Raw genomic sequence first — 19,702 nt, 5'->3', positions numbered from 1 at the left:
ATACATAAAACTATAGAACTTAAAGAGGATGTAATTTCTTAGTACTCCATTTATTCTAAGTTCAGCTTCTAATTTTCTCTATACATATATAATCTCATTTTCATAAAGGATGTGGAAAAAAGCAGACATTTGTCCACCCAATTTAATTTTTTTCAATAAACATAACTTGCAGCAGATCAGAGATTATCTACTATCTTTATATGATAATTGACATGTTATAAAAAGTTTCCATCCATTTCCCCATGTTTCTTAAACATACTGCAAAGGTGCACAAATTTATACATTTGTTCTAATTTTTGCCACTTATTTCAATTTTTATTTATTCTATATGTCAAATGAAACTATCTTTATTTTAATTTTCACATCTATACTTCTCACTGTATTACGAATCTGTCATTCTCTGAAAATCATTCAAGTTCTCAGTCAAATAACATGATGTCATTGGCATAAAAACACTTCCTTAACCAACATCTCTAACATCAGTGTAACCATTTTTCATGTTTCTACTAAATAAGCAAGAGGATACTTCATATCTATTATTAACTACTCAGTGTTGAATTGTCCACACATACTTTATATGTAAAAAGTTAAAATCTCGGGTGTTTTCCCGCGTCATTAAAAGTCTGTTAGTTGAAATGCTTAAAATCCTGGCTAAAATCTCAGTTTTCTAAATCCTGGCTAAAATCTCCTTCAAAATCCCAACAAAACACTTTGTAAGGTCTTTTGAAACTCTGGCTAAAATCCTAACCAACACTTAAAAAGTTTTCTTTTTGGCAACGTTTCGACAAGTTTTTCTAACTTGTTATTGTCGTACTTTCAGTTTAGAAGCTGTAGGTATGCTGCGAGATCGGAGTTGTTGCTTTCTATGTTCGCTGCTGCCGATGTATGCTGGTTAGCCTGCAACTCTGTGTCCTGATTGGAGGGCAGCAGTTTTTTCTCCTGCTTCATTATCCTAGCTGCAGCCTGACTGCGTGTTAAAGGCCCAGCTTTCTCTGGTTCCCTATTACTAACTGTCAACTGCAAAGAAGGAAGGATTCTGGTAGGCATCACAACACCGCTGATTGCTTGTTGAGATCTCAGCCTATCTTCTGACTTGGTTCTCTCTCTCTCTCTCCCTATTGCTAGCTATCATCTGCAAAGAGGGAAGGACTCTGGCAGGCATTACAACACCACTGGTTGCCTGTTGGAATCTCTGCCTATCTTCTGATGTTAAAACTTGAGTTTCCCTCAGTGCAGGTCTCCAAATACTTGATAACCTAGAAGCGTCATCTCGTCTATTCATATTCTGCGGCCTCTTTATATGCTGTATATGCTTTATATGCTTTATATACTTTATATGCTGTATATGCTGCTGTATTATATGCTGTATTCAAATTTAACGATCAGCCTTTAGCATCTTTCATACATCAGGCTTATGTACAGTGTCGTATGTTTTGTCTAAGTAATCAAACATACAGTAAGCTTATTATATTCTTACATAAAACAATAGACAGTACTGACTATAATGAAAACAATGTCTGAATTAATTTTGCACTTTGTTCAGTTTTAATAACAGCCGTGCACATTTTGAAGAAAAATTCATACATTTTTTCTTGTTTTTATTCATAGTGGTCTTATTTCTAAAAGCAAGACAATATCTTCTCTCTATTTGACATATGGACAAATATCCAGTTTGTCCTAAATCATCATCTATGTTCTTCCTAAAATTTGCTACTTTAAGGCAGTCTCAGCTTTTCTGTTTTCAGTTTATGCATTTTAAGAAATCTTTTTGTTAATTCAGTATGACACCATAAACTTAGTTATATATCATCTAATTTAATTGATTCCAATTAACCTATAAGAGGTTCTTAATGGAAGGAAATATTTTTATTTGGTGAAAAAAAGTCATCATTAATTTATCATTTTCCATACTACTCTGTGCAATCTGAAAAACTGTACGCTTCCCTCTTTATACATTTTTAAGACATAGAGAAGACACAAGCATTTCCTCTTCATGTAGCAAAATGTTTAGATCAAGTCCAATATAAACCTCATTCCATAATAGTAGTTTCTATTTTAATGAAATAATTAGTTGTTATGTAAAATTAAAACATGCATAAGGACACAGGTAATCTCTGACTTCTGGCTATCAGACACTATATAAATCCAGTGCTGGCTATCACATACTATATAAACCCAGCGCTGGCTATCAGATAATATATAAATCCAGTGCTGGCTATCAGATAATATATAAATCCAGTGCTACTCTGTTAGATTGGTTCATAGTAGATTTATAGCATCCTTCAAAAACTGGCAGTACAGAAGGAGGCAATGTGATTCAACCCTGCTTATTTGTACATCTATTCATTTAATAGGAACCAGTAATGATGGAAATGTGGATATGCTCTGCCAGGTAACTGGTAAGCATCTGAACAAATCCTTGGATCACAAATGAAAAACTGTATTGCATTCATGTATTCAGGAGCTATAAGAAAATTGTATCTCTTGATTATTTAAAAAAACAAAATTATATCCTTGCAGTTTTCAATAACGTATGGACCTGATTTATCATAATTATTTTGCTATTTTAGGAAACTTTGATATTTTAATCTTTGATATAGGTAGAGCCCTACTAAATTACTGTAAAAAAGCAGAAATGAGGGAGGAATATTATCCTTCCAGTTTCAGGGTTTATTTGCAAGGCAAAGAGGCTATGGATGAACAGTGCCTCCCAGCTCTCCCTACTATGCTCACTCTCATATAGAGCTGTAATCTAAGTGAGCTAATGTTATGTATTAATGAAGAGGTGTCAAATTTTTGACGACACGTCCTCACATGACGTATCACAACTTTTTTCCCCTTCACTAAACCGGAGGTGGATGTGGTCAGCACGTGATGCATATTGCCCACAGGCCGTAAGCTTAACACCCCTGTATTAATGGAAGCTACATTTATAATCCTTTTGCTTATATAAAGATATGAGATAAATCTTGTAGGTAAAAAAATTAGTAAAGTTTTGTGGCTGAATATGGCTTGATATTTCTACAGGTATTGCATTCCTTTTACAGTTATGAAAACCAGATAAGTAGCAGCAGTTTAAAAAGCCACTATAAGTTTTATGTCAGAGATCTGAATTCTCTTCATTTACCGACTCTAAAGTATTTTAGTAGATTATCTAAAGAAAGCACAAAAAAGAATAGTTTGGAATCTAAACAGTGATTTTTGCTTTTGAAAAGGAGATCTTTGGTGATTCTTCATATTATCACAACCTGTGGTTTCAGAAGCCCTTACAGGAGGAGCTGTAGGGAGAAGCCAGAGCAAGAGATCCATCTTATAAATAGAATTTTGCTCAGTTTGTTAGTATCCAAGCTGTTTCATTAACAGCATAGAATAAATAAATAAATATACATTTATTTTATATTATTATGCATCATTGTAACATTTAAAATCAATATGCTTTGATCAATCTACAAGGTTATAGTAAAGTGCTGAAGTAAAGCTACCATCTTTAGATCAAATAAATTAAAGTGCCTAATTTTATTTAATCTGAATGCCAATAATGAAAAACATAAGAATTGAATAAAAAAAATCTAATTTAAATAGTCTATAGATTTTTCTTTAAAAAAATCTTAGGTTCTTTCTATACTATAAACCTTAATAATTCATAGTGATAGATAGCTTTACAATTTTTATCCACACAATTAGATTTTGTTTAAAAATGAACCTCATTTCATACTTTGAATATATGTTCCTGTGATAATTCTAGAAGGAAATATTTTCTCCTATATAATTGTAATTATTATAGGCACATTAATCAGCTTAAGAAACGAACTACAAAAATGGAATGGCATGAGAAAATAAACTACACTTGATTTTTAAAAATACATTTCTAAATACATCTGTATTTTTATAGACTTCCTGACCATTTAAATGAATTTAAATGAAACAGTTTCACCCTGCTAAAAAGTACAGGTAAATGTACTGATGAATGCACAAATCATGCTATTTGTGAAGTCCCTGATATGGGTTATGCATAATGAGTTATTAGATTGCTCTACCTTTTCTGCACTGAAAAACTTTTAAAGCATTTTCATGTGTAACTGCACATACTTTTTTTTTGATTTAAGTACTTACATTTCAATTTTCTCTACTAGCATAGGCTTAACATGACTAAAATATAATACTGGGGAAAAACATTACATCATAACTCTAGTCTGGTGGAAGAAAGTGAAAGTGAGTAAGAATCTGCAGATGACCAGTCAAAAACTACATTACACATTAAAAAATATACACATGAATCCTTTCCAGGAAAAGCAGATGAGTCGTATTTTGAATCAAACAGGTAGAATGCTTTAAGAATTACAGTCCAGAATTTTGAAATATTGTTTCATCTGAAAAATGTTTGGTCTAATGGTCTATTCCTGATTTCTGTGGTCAATTTGCAAAAAAAAAAAGCATTAATGTTGATCAAAAGTAGAGGTTACTTGGCATTCACTTTAGCTTATTTCAGTTCAAAAAGTGCTTCCAAAGTTTACAAAGTGCTTCCCTATTCAGTCATCACGCAAACACCATAGTTCTTCAACCATATGCGAAGTCTTTCTATTAGGGAATCAAAACATAATTAACAGTGACACTACATAACAGTTACTGTATATGCAAATAGGATGAAAAATTAAGATTTATAAATCAGGGCTCCCCAACCGCTGCGGCCCACTACCGGGCTGTGGCTTATTTGGAACCTGGCCATGTGAGCGTTGGGCTAGTGCACACGTGTGTAGCTCAATTTACATTAGCAGCAAGCCAGCACGTGCGCAGTTCAACTTGCTCAAGTTGAGCTGTACGTGCATGCCCGTGTGGGCTGGCCTGATGCTTGTGCGAGTCAAGGTGTGTGTGTCTGTTGGCCCGACGCTCACACGGACACGGCCCAGTTCTCCTCTCTTCCCTCAAGGCTGGGCTGCCAAGCCACAAAGGTTGGAAACTATTGTTCTAAATAATTCATAAAAAATTACCATCGTGAAAAATCAAAACAAAAATAAAAGTGATTATCTCCAACCAGCTCAGTTAAATTGTGTTCTAATTACTATGATTTTTTTAATCTTTCAATTTTTTCCCTCAATATAATCCTTCACAGTCAATTTAATAATTGTACATCCTTTGCCAGGCCCTACTATTTTCTACCACTCAAGAAATATTAAAAAGTCTGTTTTACCCTTATGAAGCAAATACTTTTAACTCCTTGCCTCAATTGTTTGGCCTATTCTAGCAATTAGATACATTTTCAGGAGACACCACTGTCACAGTTTTGCATAATGAAATATATAAAACTATATTTTAAAAAAGTTTGAAAATAAATAAGCTACAATCTTATAATTGAATTACAGAAGGAAGGAATCTTGTTTAGGTCTATTCCCTGACCACCGCAGGTATCCATAATGCATCATCCATACAAAAATTGGCCATGCAAATGGTTCAAGCACCTTCAGTTAGGAAGGTTGTGAGTTACGAATTTTGTGAGATCTCATATCAAAACACATAGACTGTGTGATTTGGCTGTAGCCATTCTGTTGTATACTATGAAGGACATTTGACAGTCTTTAAAGATGTGGTTTGTTTTCAATCTCACTCAACTCAGAATTATGTGGATGGCATAACATCTTGCATGTTTACAATACTGTATGGAAAATGTGATAGAAATAGTCTACCTTTTTCACAGTTTGTTCTATGTTTTACACGATGGGTTAGGTTTATAACAGCGGTGAAATCCACTTTGCTACTGGTTCGGGAATGGGAGCATGCGGAAGCGCACGCGTGCTATGCACACGCCTCTTATGCACATGCACATGCACAGAGCCTTCTGTGCATGTGCATAGGGTAAAAAATGGGACATAATGTCCCGGTGAATGGGCGGAGCCTCCCACTGCCGGCGCTACCCATTCGTACGAGCCGGATAGAACTGGCTGGATTTCATTGCTGGTTTATAATATTATTGTAAGTTTATAATACTAAAATGGCTTGCTCTAATTAATAAAGTTAATTCCACTTGTCAATTTTAAAAGCAAGTTGAGGATAGTGAACTCTTCCTGTCAGCAATCTTAGAAATACTGCCCAAGAACACAACAACTACACAAAAACATACCATTGTCTGCTATTGAGTTCCTTCTTCACACAGGATTTGAAAGTGGTATATTTCTGTATGCTTTTGTAACCCTAAAAGCAGAAGACGAAGAAATATGCATGGAAAGGTAGCATGCAAAGGCAGTCACAACTGAACATTAGGAAAACAGTGGCATGAAAAAAATGCTAATTATTAATTATAGAAAAACAGTAAATTTATTGTAGATAAATTTACTGCTCATACAGCTATAATGCAAACATATTAGATTACTATATAAAGAAAAAGGATAGTTTGGTAAAAAGTTTACACTAAAGACAGAAGCTTTCTGCTTTATAAATAAATATATAAAATTGCTATTTTAAGGCAAGAAAGTATTTACTTGTCTCATGTAATTTAATACTTTGGGCAATTCATTGATACAACGCAAGGTGGCAGTAGAACATATTGGACAAAATGAAAGATATGTGATCTTCAAAATAGCTTATAAAGCAATTAATATATGTGCAAGGGAAACAATATTTATTCAGAGTTAGAGAATGGTGTGTGTGCATGTATTTAGAATAATACTACAATAATATTCTATATTTCTATTAGTTATTAACACAAATAATATAGCATCTTCACAATATTGTGACAAAGTATTTGCAGTAGAAGGTGTAATAAAGTAAATTTTGTCACCACATTCAAAGACTGTGGGATTTTATCAATATATAAAGGAGTGTTAACTACATTTGAACAATCAATTGTAAGTATGTTAGGCAGGTCTTGTGTGTTCAAAAATGGCAGAAAAGGATTGCCCTTCCTCTTACTTGGCTGAAAAATTGGGAACAGTACTCAGCCTATACTTCATCCTCATTGTTTCTAGACTGGCATTACCTTTTACTTTTATTGCTGCCTCTTCTCCAATCTAACCACAGTCTGCCACATGGGGAAATGTACCCCAATTTGGGAAACAACTGATTGTTATGGATTGGACTATTAACCCACTTGAATTCAAAATCCTAAAATATTATTTGTGAAGTTAATCCATCCTTAAAGTTCCTATAGTTCAGATTCAGATCAAGTTGAAGTATGAAATGTGAAGTATCCTGCTTGATATACTTCCTTGATTCTAACTGTTGGCCTCATCCAAAATAGCTTACATTCTACTTCACTCAGCAGCTATCAAAATGTGGAAAAGTGGAATGTCTTCAAACAAAGTATCAGAAAATGGGCCAGGAAAGAGTAGCAGGTAAAAATTAGAAAAATGACAATGAATTGTATCACTTGTTGCTAAAGAGGAGGGGCAAATAGCATAAAAAGAGGCGGGCCAATGCAAACTCTACTTCTTTTATACTGGCATCATGATATCACACACACACAAATAAAAAGAGTGAAGATTGTGTCACAACTGTGTAATCATTTTAATGAAAATGGTGGATCGCGTGAACCCTCTGTGGGAGATGCTGTAACTAATCTTAAGAGAGCTACATAGCTTCACATTGCTCCAGAGATATTTCCCTCCATTGGGGAAAAATGCTAGGAACAAGTAGAGGTGCAAATGAATAAAAGATTCAGAGAGACCCAGTAAAAAAGGAGAAAACCAGACTATATAAATGTGAGAAAAATAGATAAAAGTTTCAGTTGTTTGGTTCAAATAGGTGCATGGCCCAATCAATTTCTAAGCCACAGATTTAAATGGTTGCTGGTTTTGACTTGTTAATCTAAAATGTTTATACTATAAAATGTATTAGTCTTTTTTAAAAAAATCAGAGTTTACTGAGGTTTTGAAAAACCTTTCAAGTCTGAGCTAATTTAAACTTGTAAATTAAATAAAAATAATACAAGATCTGCAGATTTATTGTATAATTCATTTGTGACAAAATTGATTATAGATATTAATAAATTAATTGTCCTATTAACCCATCCCAATAAACTAGTTTAATTTTATAAAAGCATTTCATATGCATATACAGGAAGTCATCAATTTACAACAGTTCATTTATGACCCTGAAAAAAGTGACTTATGATAGATTTTACACTTATGACCATTGCAGCATTCCCAGGGTCACATGCTCAAAATTCAGACACTTGGCAATTCATATTTATGAATTCATATTGATTCATATTTATAATGGTTGCAGTGCTCTGGGATAATATGGTCACCTTTTGTGGCCATATTAGCAAAGTCAATGGGGAAGCCAGATTTACTTAACAATCATGTTACTAACTTAAAAACTGCAGTGATTTACTTAACAACTGTGGCAAGTAAGGTCACAAAACGGGACAAACTTAACTTAACAAATAGCAATAGAAATTTTGGGCTCAATTATGGTTGTAAGTCGAGGACTGTCTGTACTGTATATAAATTATAACTGCAAAATTAAAGTTGCTAAATAAAAAACTGAAGATCAGCTTGATTAATAGCAAGGCTTGTAGTTTAAGCCTGCAGAAGAAACAAATATCCAGTCCTCTAAATTAGTGATTTGGCTAGAACTAGAGTATACATGATTAATAGTTTTAACTTCAACAAAAGGATAATTTTGAAATGGCTATGGAAACAGTGTTACAGTTTTAAAGCTGCTGATATAATAAACATGATTAAGCAATAATTTAGATTCTTACTCTGAATCCTCGCTGCAATCTGTCTTTCATAATACCAATAAATTCTTTGTAACTCAGTTGATCATCCTTGTCTACATCAAAGATCTTGAAAACTGTGTTCACTAAATGAGATGAAAGCTTCAAACCAGTAGCCACATACACTGCACGCTTGAACTCATCTAAGGAAACAAAGCAAATTAGTGCGCTAAACAAAACTATTTGATGGCTTGGCGATAGCACTACATGATAAATATACACAAAATTCTATTGTACATAAGGTGATAATGTTAATCAGAAATCTGGGGAGAAATAAAACACTCTTTTTTTCTTATCCTCAGTTCCTAGCTTTTCCTGAAATTTTGCTCCCATTTTAAAAGTATCCAATTTTCCGTATACTATTAAATCAATACAGAGTCACGGGAGTTTACATAATAATTGACAAAGAGATAGAGCAAGGTACTGATATTTCACAAAGCCTAAAGAACAGCTGAGAAACAGTGTCTCCTGGCCTTTACTTTTTTTACTTCACGGTGCTGGGTACAACCATAGGCTTCTTGCAGAAAGTACACAATGGGCAGGCCAGTAACTGGACCATATGGTCCAGAGGTGGGTTTCAGCAGGTTCTGACTGGTTCTGGAGAACCAGTAGCGGAAATTTTGAATAGTTCGGAGAACCGGTAAATACCACCTCTGACTGGCCCACCCCCATCTATTCTCTGCCTCCTGTGTCCCAGCTGATTGGGAGGAAGTGGGGATTTGCAGTAACCTTCCCCTGGAGTGGGGAGAGAATGGATATTTTACAGTATCCTTCCCCTGCCACGCCCATCAAGCCACACCCACAGAACCGGTAGTAAAAATTTTTGAAACCCACCACTAATATGGTCGTGTACAAAGTCAGTTTATCCCAGGTCCCCATTCATTTGGTGATACAGAGTTATTTTAAAAACTAGAAATTTTGAATGCCAGAATATGCTAATGCAGCCTCTGCTTAACCCAACAGCATGCAATGGACGGTTTGTTGCAAGAAATATGTCCTCAATAACTGATAAGTGAACCATCTTAGAGTAAAAGCAAACATGCTCTATAGATAAATTTGTACTAGCCTAGATCAGTTTTATATAATGGTTTACAAATTGCAAGAGTCGGTTACAGTTCATTAGATCAAAACCAAAGCAACAAACTCATATTTTGGTTTAGCTTGCTGAATAAACCAGCCAGTCTACTCATTCTAATTGTCAGCCTTTCCAGGTAGACTGGACATGAAACAGAGCAGATGAGTTAATTGTACTGTATTATGAGGCTAGGTTTATGGAATCTTGCAGTTTGAAAGTGCAAATGTCCTTCTGTCTCTTGCTACAATCTGGTCAGTTAGCATTTCTCTGCCTTTTATGTGGTTGCAGGCTCCCCTGTCCCCTTTTATCCGATCATTCCCTAGACAGCATCTCTTCTTCACATCTCTCAGGGTCTCTCAAGATCATTCCCCCCATAACAGAATTCAATTTGAACAAATCAAGCTAGTTTGGATGCAAAAACACTTATTTTTCTTTTCAAATTTTGACATTTAGTTTTATTCCCAATTCTGTAATTATATTAAGTGATACTTTAAATCAGTGCATTTAGCTACATTTCGATCATTTTAATCACTGATTTTATTGGCTATAATCAGGGATGTTTAAATGTATTATTTTGGTTTTATTAATTTGATATTAATATTTTAGATAAATTGTTGTAGAATCTCCAGCTATGGAGTTTTTTTTTTCTTAAATAAGAAAATTGATGAATTATTTTCTTCAAATGAGTTTAATTTAGCATAAATAATTGGATATGCAATGCAATTATAATAGACTTATAACATTATAATATAATTATATTATATATAATTATAATAGAACAATTAATCAGTGGAATGACTTGCCTCTAGAAGTTGTGGTGCTCCATCCCTGGATGTTTTAAAGAAGAGATTGGACAACCACTTGTCTGAAATGGTATAGGGCACGTTGTCAAACTTGTGATGTCACATTGTTGTCACATGACGTATTGCGATTTCCCCTTCGCTAAACCGGAAATGGGCGTGGCCAGTGTGTGACACCTCTGGCCCTCGGGCAGCGAGTTTGACACCCCTGGTATAGGGTTTCCAGCTTGAGCAGGGGGTTGCACAAGAAAACCTACAAGGTTCTTTCCAACTCTGTCATTTCTAACATTACACGAAAATTCAAGCTCTATTTTTAATGAAACATTTGATGTAGAAATGTGGAAGGATAGTTAATTAAAAATATGAGTTTCTCTTCTATTATTTGATTCAAGGTACTGGTTATTGCCTGTAATGCCCTACATGGCATGGGATTTTGTTGCTTGAGGGACTGTTTCCCTGTTTCCCATAATATCTCCGTAGACAATTTGATTTTGCAAGATTGATATCTATCAGGACTTGGCAAACACACCTTCTCTGTTGCAGCCCCTGCCTTAGGAATGAAGTTTCCTCTGAGCAGTAATGGGATTCAAATCCCATCGCTACCAGTTTCGCTCATGGATGTGCGCGCGCTCACATGCATGATGCTTCTGTGTATGCGCAGAGATGTCCAGGCGGGTGGGCAGAGCCTCCTGCCACCGCCGCTACAAGTTCACCTGATCTGAGGCGAACCGGTAGCAACCCACCACTGCCTCTGAGCCCTGGATGGTACCTACTCTGGTATTATTTAGAAGGATCATGAAGACCTGGTTCTTTGCCTAAACTTTTGGCAGGAAAACCCTTTGGTTTATTCTTGTACAGTCTTTCATTCTCGCTATCTTTTTATTTTAATTGGGTACTTCTCTATTTTCCCTCTTTTAGTTTAATTTAATTGTGAACTGCCCAGAGTCATTGGGAGTTGGGTAATACCCAAATGTGATAAATAAGAAAAATAAATAAATGAAAAGCATAAAATCTTGACATTAGACAGTCTTACCTTGTCCTATTGAACGATTTGCAAAATTGTACATTTGCATTGCAATTGCAAAATCTTCCAGATTGTTCAAAAACTGGAAAAAGGATCTAAATTCATCGAATGTAATGCCCTGTGAAATGAAGTAACATTAGACCTTAGAACCAAGATGATAGTTGCTATAATACCTTCTTTATCTTGCAAAAGGCTTGTAGTAAAAAAGAAGCAGGCAATTTAGCTTCCTTTACTTATTAGAACACTGCTGCATTGCTGTCTCAGGAAAAACTATGGTAGCAATAAAACAATTCCTCTGTCTCTTGTCTTTTTAAAATATATTCTAAAATATATAATAATGTTTATCTGTCATTATACATAATGTATATATAAATATTATATATAATATATATATATATATTTAAAGCCTTCAAGCAGTAAGAGTATAATTTATAGCAAATTAAGGAAGCCTGTGTATTTTATAGTATCTATGTTGCTGTTTTTATTCACTTCAGAAATAATAGATTCAGCTAAATTAAAGTTTATTATGCTGTCTAATTATACCTTGGCATGGATCAACGCCAACAAAACATATTATCTGTAAATGTTATTTTTAATGCAGTAATAATAGGGAGTTTATGACTGGCTATGGCTTATTAAAAGATAATAGGAGTATAACAAGGGAATATATAATACCCTGCTCAGTGGTGGGTTGCAGTGGTGTTAGCAGTGGCGGCAGGAAGCTCTGCCCGGACGCCATCAAATACGTTCTGCAAATGTGCAGAAGTGGCGCATGAGTGAACTGGTAGCTACGATAAGTGAAACCCACCACTGACCCTGTTGTAGAAATGATTTGGAAGAGAAATTTCTGTATCATGTAAAGCACTGGGACTCTTTTCACATTTTCACTAATTAACCTATGCGCTTTTCAGAATAATTTTCAGAATAATTTTTGTCTAGCACTGCCAATTCAATTCTAAAACAGAGATTATCTCCTGGAAATGTGATGGCAATTGATTATCAGATTTAAGAGGAAACATTTACTGTATATCTTTTCATTGGTCCCTATTTTATCAGCCTAAGTGTTCTGTATCTTATTTTGTTCACCTACTAGAAGTGGAAGGAGTGTTATATACTGTACATTTCAGTGGTGGGTTGCCCCTGGTTCGCACCAGTTCTATAGAACCGGTAGTAAAACCGGTGGTAGGTCCCGCCCATTGCCCACTGACTTCTGCGCTTGTGCGCGGCCCCATTGCGAACTGGTAGTAAAGGTAAGTAGAACCCACCCCCGGTACATTTGCTGCCTTGAGATATTTATAAAGAATAATAAAGGTAGGATAAAAATAATGTAAACAACAACAATTAACCTATGCCAGTAAACATTTGATCTCACATACAGAGCAGGACATACTATTCTCTGGATAGAAATATGGGATTTAAATTAAACAGCAATAATATACTGCAAACAAGCCTTTCAGGGAAATGGAAGTCTTTACAATCTGCTCATGTGGCATCTCCTATTTTCTGAGTTATCACTGCTGAAATTTTATCTTGCTGAGGCAAAGCAAAGACACGTTACCAGCCACTTCTTACTCCCTCTGATTCCTTGGAGGAAGTAGAAAAATCTATTAATGTTCTCGCTCCTTTATTCCTATAATTAGCACTTCTTTATTTATATTTTCTTTCAATGTTTCATTAATAGTTTGCTCTTAGTATTAACTTGCCTTGTGGTGAGATAGGTAGCGAATAAATTTAATCAATCAATCAATAAATAATATGCTTTAACTTACTTGCAAGTTAAATATCTATGTAAGAGTAACTAACTATGTTAGCTATTCAGTGTTTTAGCTTCTATTAACTGTTGAATAGAACCAGTTTGGTTAGTAGTAAGGCATCAGGGTAGAAATCAGGAGACTGTCCATTCATCCTGCCTTGTGCATGAAGCCAGCTGGCTGACATTGGGCCAGTCATTTTCTCTCAGCCCTAAAAAGAAGGCAATGGCAAACCACTTTGGAAAAATCTTGTCAAGAACACTGTGGCTCTCAACAATCAGCAAGATGAATTGCTTAATTCACTGCATACTTTTTACAGATGTATATTCGACTTGATTTTGTAATTTGATAGAACTTGAATTTGATTATAGTGTTGTTTGACAATTCATTTTGCTAAATGATAAAATATAAAACATGTGGCTATGTGTTGTTTTAGCATATAGTTTGTTAAGAAAAATAATTCAGACTAACAATCAGCTGAAATTAAAATCTGATATGTAATCAAATAGAGAATTATGTAAATTATATGTTATGAGTTGGATGGCTAGAGTGGGAGAAAATATTATCGCCAATGTTTAATCTAAAGGCATTTCACAGACATTGGTGATGATCAGTGGTGGATTGCCCCCAGTTCGGGCCAGTTCACAAGAACCAGTAGTAAAACCGGTGGGAGGCTCCACCCACTGACCCGGACGTTATCATAGGTGATATGCAATGCGTGCGGGCGTGATGGAAACAGGTAGTAAAGGTAAGTAGAACCCACTCCTGGTGAGGATGTAATCAGCAAAATACAGCAAGGGGACTTTTTCTGTCAGCATGTTAAAAGATTCATCTGTATAATTTTTATTCATGATAAAAGGACTTATTTCATGGGGAAATAAACAAACATATTCTGGAACTTTGAATATTTTTTTAAAAAAATATTTTAACATGATTCCAGGGTAAAATGCTTTTATTTAGATTCTGTCAGTCAGAACGGTAGGAGCACTAGGCATCTTCAATCTTAGACTATTAATGAATAGTAGCTTTCATATTTAAGCATATCTATCTGGAAATGAATTACTTAGGAAAAGTTTACTTTTCCAGTTAATAAGTAACACAATTGGGATGCTAAAAAGAATATGGCTATGAAAATTCTGCAGAGGCCTGGAGCTCTTGTTGGAAATCTTACTTGTTCTTCTGGGATACTGCAGCGCACATTTTCCAGATAGCTTGATGTATTTTCCACATTTGTATATCTTAATAGTATATGAGCAAAGTCTTCCTCACTGATGGTGGTCATTCCATTAGAATAGGAAAGGAATTCTATCTCAAGAACTTCAGTTTGGAGGTTGTCCATAAACCTAGTTTATGAAAATACTAATATCAAAGTCTTAAAGATTATGGGATAGGCAGGGGAGTAATAGCAAAATCTCTCATGTTTAAATTCTGCTGTAGAATAATTCCTACTATTAATTCAGAGACTAAAACACTAAGAACAATATATTCAGCTATGATATTTTTCAAACACCAGTTCATCAAAACAAAAGCTAAAACAACATACTTAAGTATTTTCCTTTAAACAATTATTGAAGGATCTGAATTTATAAATATATTTAGGAAATCAAATAGGTTGTAGTCACTTGTTTATTTCATTCTCTATGAATAATTCATATGATTAAGACCCATATTCCTCCTCGCACTCCTATAATTATTTGAATTTATTTTTTTGAAAAATATCTATTACACAGCCTCCTCAATTTGGCTTTTCTGCATTTCATGGTAAAATGTCTTTTTTCCTCTATTAGAAACAAATTCATCCAAGTAGATATTTTTTCTTTTTATTCAAGATCAGAAAAATACCTTCCAAAAATATAAGATGTACATAAAAACATAATAGCAATAGCACTTAGACTTATATATCGCTTCACAGTGCTTTACAGCTCTCTTTAAGTGGTTTACAGAGTCAGCCTATTGCCCCCAACAATCTGGGTCCTCATTGTATATTCAAAGTATAAAATAAAGTCACCTGTAAAAATCTTCGAAGTTAAGCTCAGCCTTTCCTTTCTTTCCAAAAAAGTGTATCAGCAATGTAGTATCAGAATGTAAACTGGTAAAGTCATCTGCACGCTTAAAAACACATTAGCAGTTGACAATAAATTTAATGCATGATTTTAGAAACAAAAATAACTCAAAATATTAACAATGAATTTTATTTAAAAATATCATTACGTCTATCAAACTAATACATATTTTACAAAATCAATTAGTAATTAATATATTAATTTTATATAGTTAGTAATTAATACATTAATGTTTACAAAATACATTTTACAATGTATTTGTAAATCACCCAGAGTATTGGAAAGTGAGATGGACAGTTTCTAAATTTGATAAATAAATAAAAATTAATCTTGCTCACAAATCATATAAATAATCTTTTAATGTCTTAATTAAACAAACGTAACATACTGATGTGAGGATATATCAGTGACAGTTAAAAAGTTTGAAATTGGGTGAAATGAATTACAGAAATTAAACAAGATATTTTATATTTTAGCTGAATTATGCTAAAAAGGCAAATCATGATTTTTGTTTAATTGCTTCTTTAATACAAAAAATGAAAAATGAATTTGTTGGGGAAATAAATTTATTAAGGTCTATTTTAGATGTTCATCAGATTATGGTCCTAAAAATCTAATTGCGTCTCAGAAAAATCTATACATGTGAAAATGTTAAAATTTCTACTACTTATGTGGAAAAGCCTCAAATATGAATGAAAGCTGGGATTATAAGAAGCTGCTTTGTAGATTAAAATATAAATTCACAATTTCTGATTTAAATTTACTATTTAAAATTTTGGCAGTAAATATTACCAGGCATGGATTTTTCATACATGACTAATTAATTTTCAGTTTCATAAGCGATAGAATCCAGATGTAGTTATTTGATAGCAAACTGCAGCAGTTCTTGTTTGTAATAGAGTACTCTGCATTATTTCTCAGATGGGGGAGCAGAGTAATGTTTTTTCTCTTGTTTAGAACTTGCATTTCTATGACAGGCTTGGCTGAAATCATCAGGACAACTGCTATGTAAGAACAAGATCATACATGGCGATTATCTCATGCAAGACTTATCGAGCAGCCCAAATCCTTTACAAGCTGTAAGGGGTTCTTATTTATGAACTGGGACTGAATTATTTAGTTTTCTGTTCTTTATCCCATCTTCTTTTCTTTTGTCAGATCATTGTTTGAATTGTCAAGACTATGTTAAAAATATGAATTTATTATTATTTGCTACAGATGCTTTTCCAGTAGAAGGAGAAACCTCTTTTCTAATCATTATATTGTTACCCAGGTTTGCATTACTTCTTCGGAAGCTGCTCCTAGCTGCTTATATATGTGGAAAAGTTTCCAAAATTTTTGAATTTAGCTTGGATGAAGCTTTATTATCAGCTGTTTCATAGAAGAATATCAATTTAGGCCAATATCCAAGAATCTGTAGCCCTAATATAGTTGGAGGTTTTTCAGGAGGGGGCTTCCAAACTTTCAAATGTAGTCTAGTTCTAAGTACGTGAGAAGAATATTTATAGATTTTTTATGTCACAAGATAAATAGGCATCAGATATTTTTGGTGTACAAGACACAATATTAATTTTGTCATTGTGAAGATTAAATACCATAGCTCAAAAGGCTAACACTCTGAATTCAATGATAAATGCTTAATAAATACATGTACCAAAGAAATGCCAAGGAACAAATAAAAAAAAAAACCTAAAGGGAGACAAAAATATTTTAAAAGACAGATTATTTACAATGAGGAAAAACAATAAAATTGCATGGGAAACAATGAAATACATTTATGGGCCGTACAGAGGTTTTATTATACCTCTGTGAGGTCTGAAAAGAGTGCCTGACTTGTGCTACGTCTCAGAGTGTCCCAATAGCTTCTTGGAACAAGATCCTCTCCAGCTGTTTTGAGCACCTGTAGAATTTCAAAAATGCATAGATGTTGGGGAGAGGAAAAAAAATCAGTCAGCAAAAACAACTATACACTATAACATCTTTGCAGTGGTCTGAGTACCATTTCCTCCTTTATCATATACTTTTACAATTATATGATTTCTTTTTTAATTGTCTAAAACATTCAGTTTTAAATTACATACAGATGGAAAAGCAAGTCTGAAACAGTATGTGTATACGTTAGATAGATGTACCCAATTCGAAAGAACATTTTATTCTTGACTTTTAATTTCAAATTATGCATTTTTCCACCATGTTTAAGGAAAAAATAGTAATGTGTATCAATTCCAGAGAAAGGCTTATTAAAATCAACTGGCCTTTTATAAGGTTGTGCAATTTTTTTTAAACAGGCCCTTCACTATCTACCTGTGGGATCATGCAGAAAATACGTTTCTTAAAGTCATTGAAGCAACTATGTCCAAGCTCATGAAGCTTTGTAACTTGTTCCTGGGCTAGAAAGGATTTGCACAGGCTTATCTTTCAGCCAGGTATGACTGACAAGTCCCATGGATTTGTCTGATAGGAGCCTGATGTGGAATACATCAGATTAAAAGAATTTTTAAAATAATCTAGTAAAATTAAATTAAGAACTTTAAATTTTATTTATTTAGTAACCCAAACATCTCTCTTATTACGGCTTTGGCTGAATGATAAAATAGAATATTCATCAGAAGCCAGCATAGCCTCTCAATACACCCACCCACACAGACACACTTGAATGCTGCAATCCAATGTAGATATTTTTCTTTAGGAAGAAAGGTATCCTTAATTATATGCTATGAAATTATGTTACTTTTAGGTTTTCTCTAGTGTACAGCATGTTTAAATGCTTTGACATTCCTCTATGAGTTGTTAAAATATTAACTGAGATTCTTATTTGTAAATATTACCTAAAAAAGAAACACATTAATTTTGAATGAAATTCCAAGTCGGTACACTTAAGAATGTACATTTCAATCTAAAACTAATTTTGCATTGCCAGAAATGACAATCATGTGAGTGTGGGATGCTCACATCGTAAGTGTGAGCCAGCTGCCAAGCACCCAGATTATGATCACGTGACCATTTGGATACAGGGACTTGTCATAATTTTGGTCATTGAGCAAATGGTTGGTGAGAATTACTGAGGTTGAACATGATAGTAGTGATATAGGGAAAAGAAACAGTAAAGTGAATATTAAAAAACTGTAGCAAGTCCACTCTTCAGCCTATGGATCTTCCTGTGTAAAGGATTTATGATTACTGATTATTTATAATTTTTTAAAAATGGGGTGCTCCATTGTATATATTTTTAAAATGAGTAGGGCAAAAAAGCTTTTGTTCTCATGTAAACATAATTTTCCTCTGCTACTTACGAAAGCAGCCCTACTTTTTTCAGGCTTGAGATTCTTTTGTTCAGATTGACATTTAATGAAAAGCAGAGCGCTCCTGTTGTTGTATGAGGTGCATCTACCTAATATTCAGGTTCAGAGAACAAATACGTTGTGCGAGCCTGTTAAACTACTGACTATATGAAGAAAAACTGTATGCCTTTGTATGCCTCAGTGCCTTGATAATGATTGATAGTTGGTGGGTACTGAGGTACCTCAATATCCAGCAAATTGTTCAGGATACATATATGTTCAAAACAGAACTAGTTAGTATTTGTCCAACTGTACATGCTTAATTTTCATCCAACATTTGTTAGGGTGTCAGAAGGCACATGCAATGCATGCTTACTGCATGCATCAGACAAAGATCTGGGAAAGTAATACATAATATGAAGGTATGACAGTAAGTTTTTCTACTCTGACTCAGCCCACTTGTATCTATGCTGTGTCCTTAATGGTTCACTATTATCTTACATTATTTAAGAATGTTACTGCTCCTAAAAAGGATTGTATTTCTAACAGCAGAAAGTTAATTGCTTAAAATTAAACTCATAATTGAACTGATTGTTTCTCTTGTCTGCCTATCTCTTGCTCTAATTCTTCTAGACTACACAAGCTAGTCTTCATTCTAAGGGTGGTTCCAATTTTACCGACCTCTTTTATCTTACTTGGTTAATTAAAACATACACTAATACTGAATATTCCTTTGCTCTTTCTAAATAAAATAAACTGCCTGAAGAGAAGCTCATAGCTTAACTATTGAACCTGATACAGTAGTATTGAAATTTACCTACATGGTATGGTGAATTCAATTAAACTGGCAGCATACAAAGGGAAGCATATAATCTTATATGTATAGTATTATCACTCACTACAAATATTAAGACTTGAATTTTAAGTTGTAGTCAAAAAATGTCATTGTCCTGAGTTTTAAGATATTTAAAATCTATAGTAATCACATTGTAAGT

General features: G+C 34.0%; 1 protein-coding gene across 1 annotated transcript in view; it reads right to left on the bottom strand.

Annotated features, from left to right (window-relative positions):
* Positions 1–1,522: 1,522 nt before the first annotated feature.
* Positions 1,523–19,702, bottom strand: part of MICU3 (mitochondrial calcium uptake 3) — a 57,704-nt gene continuing 39,524 nt past the window's right edge. The window contains exons 9-15 of the mRNA XM_034442956.3: positions 17,231–17,326; positions 15,372–15,472; positions 14,535–14,706; positions 11,622–11,730; positions 8,699–8,856; positions 6,116–6,186; positions 1,523–4,578 (exon numbers count right to left, since the gene is read on the bottom strand). Of these exons, the coding sequence (XP_034298847.1) occupies position 4,578; positions 6,116–6,186; positions 8,699–8,856; positions 11,622–11,730; positions 14,535–14,706; positions 15,372–15,472; positions 17,231–17,326 (708 nt within the window). The 3' untranslated portion in view covers positions 1,523–4,577. The remainder of the gene's footprint in view (positions 4,579–6,115; positions 6,187–8,698; positions 8,857–11,621; positions 11,731–14,534; positions 14,707–15,371; positions 15,473–17,230; positions 17,327–19,702) is intronic.

This window comes from Pantherophis guttatus, chromosome 8, assembly GCF_059756535.1.
Source record: "Pantherophis guttatus breed Tessera chromosome 8, ASM5975653v1, whole genome shotgun sequence".
Classification (NCBI taxonomy): Eukaryota; Metazoa; Chordata; class Lepidosauria; order Squamata; family Colubridae; genus Pantherophis; species Pantherophis guttatus.
The sequence above is the reverse complement of the archived record's forward strand: the minus strand, read 5'-3'. Positions and strand labels throughout refer to the sequence as shown.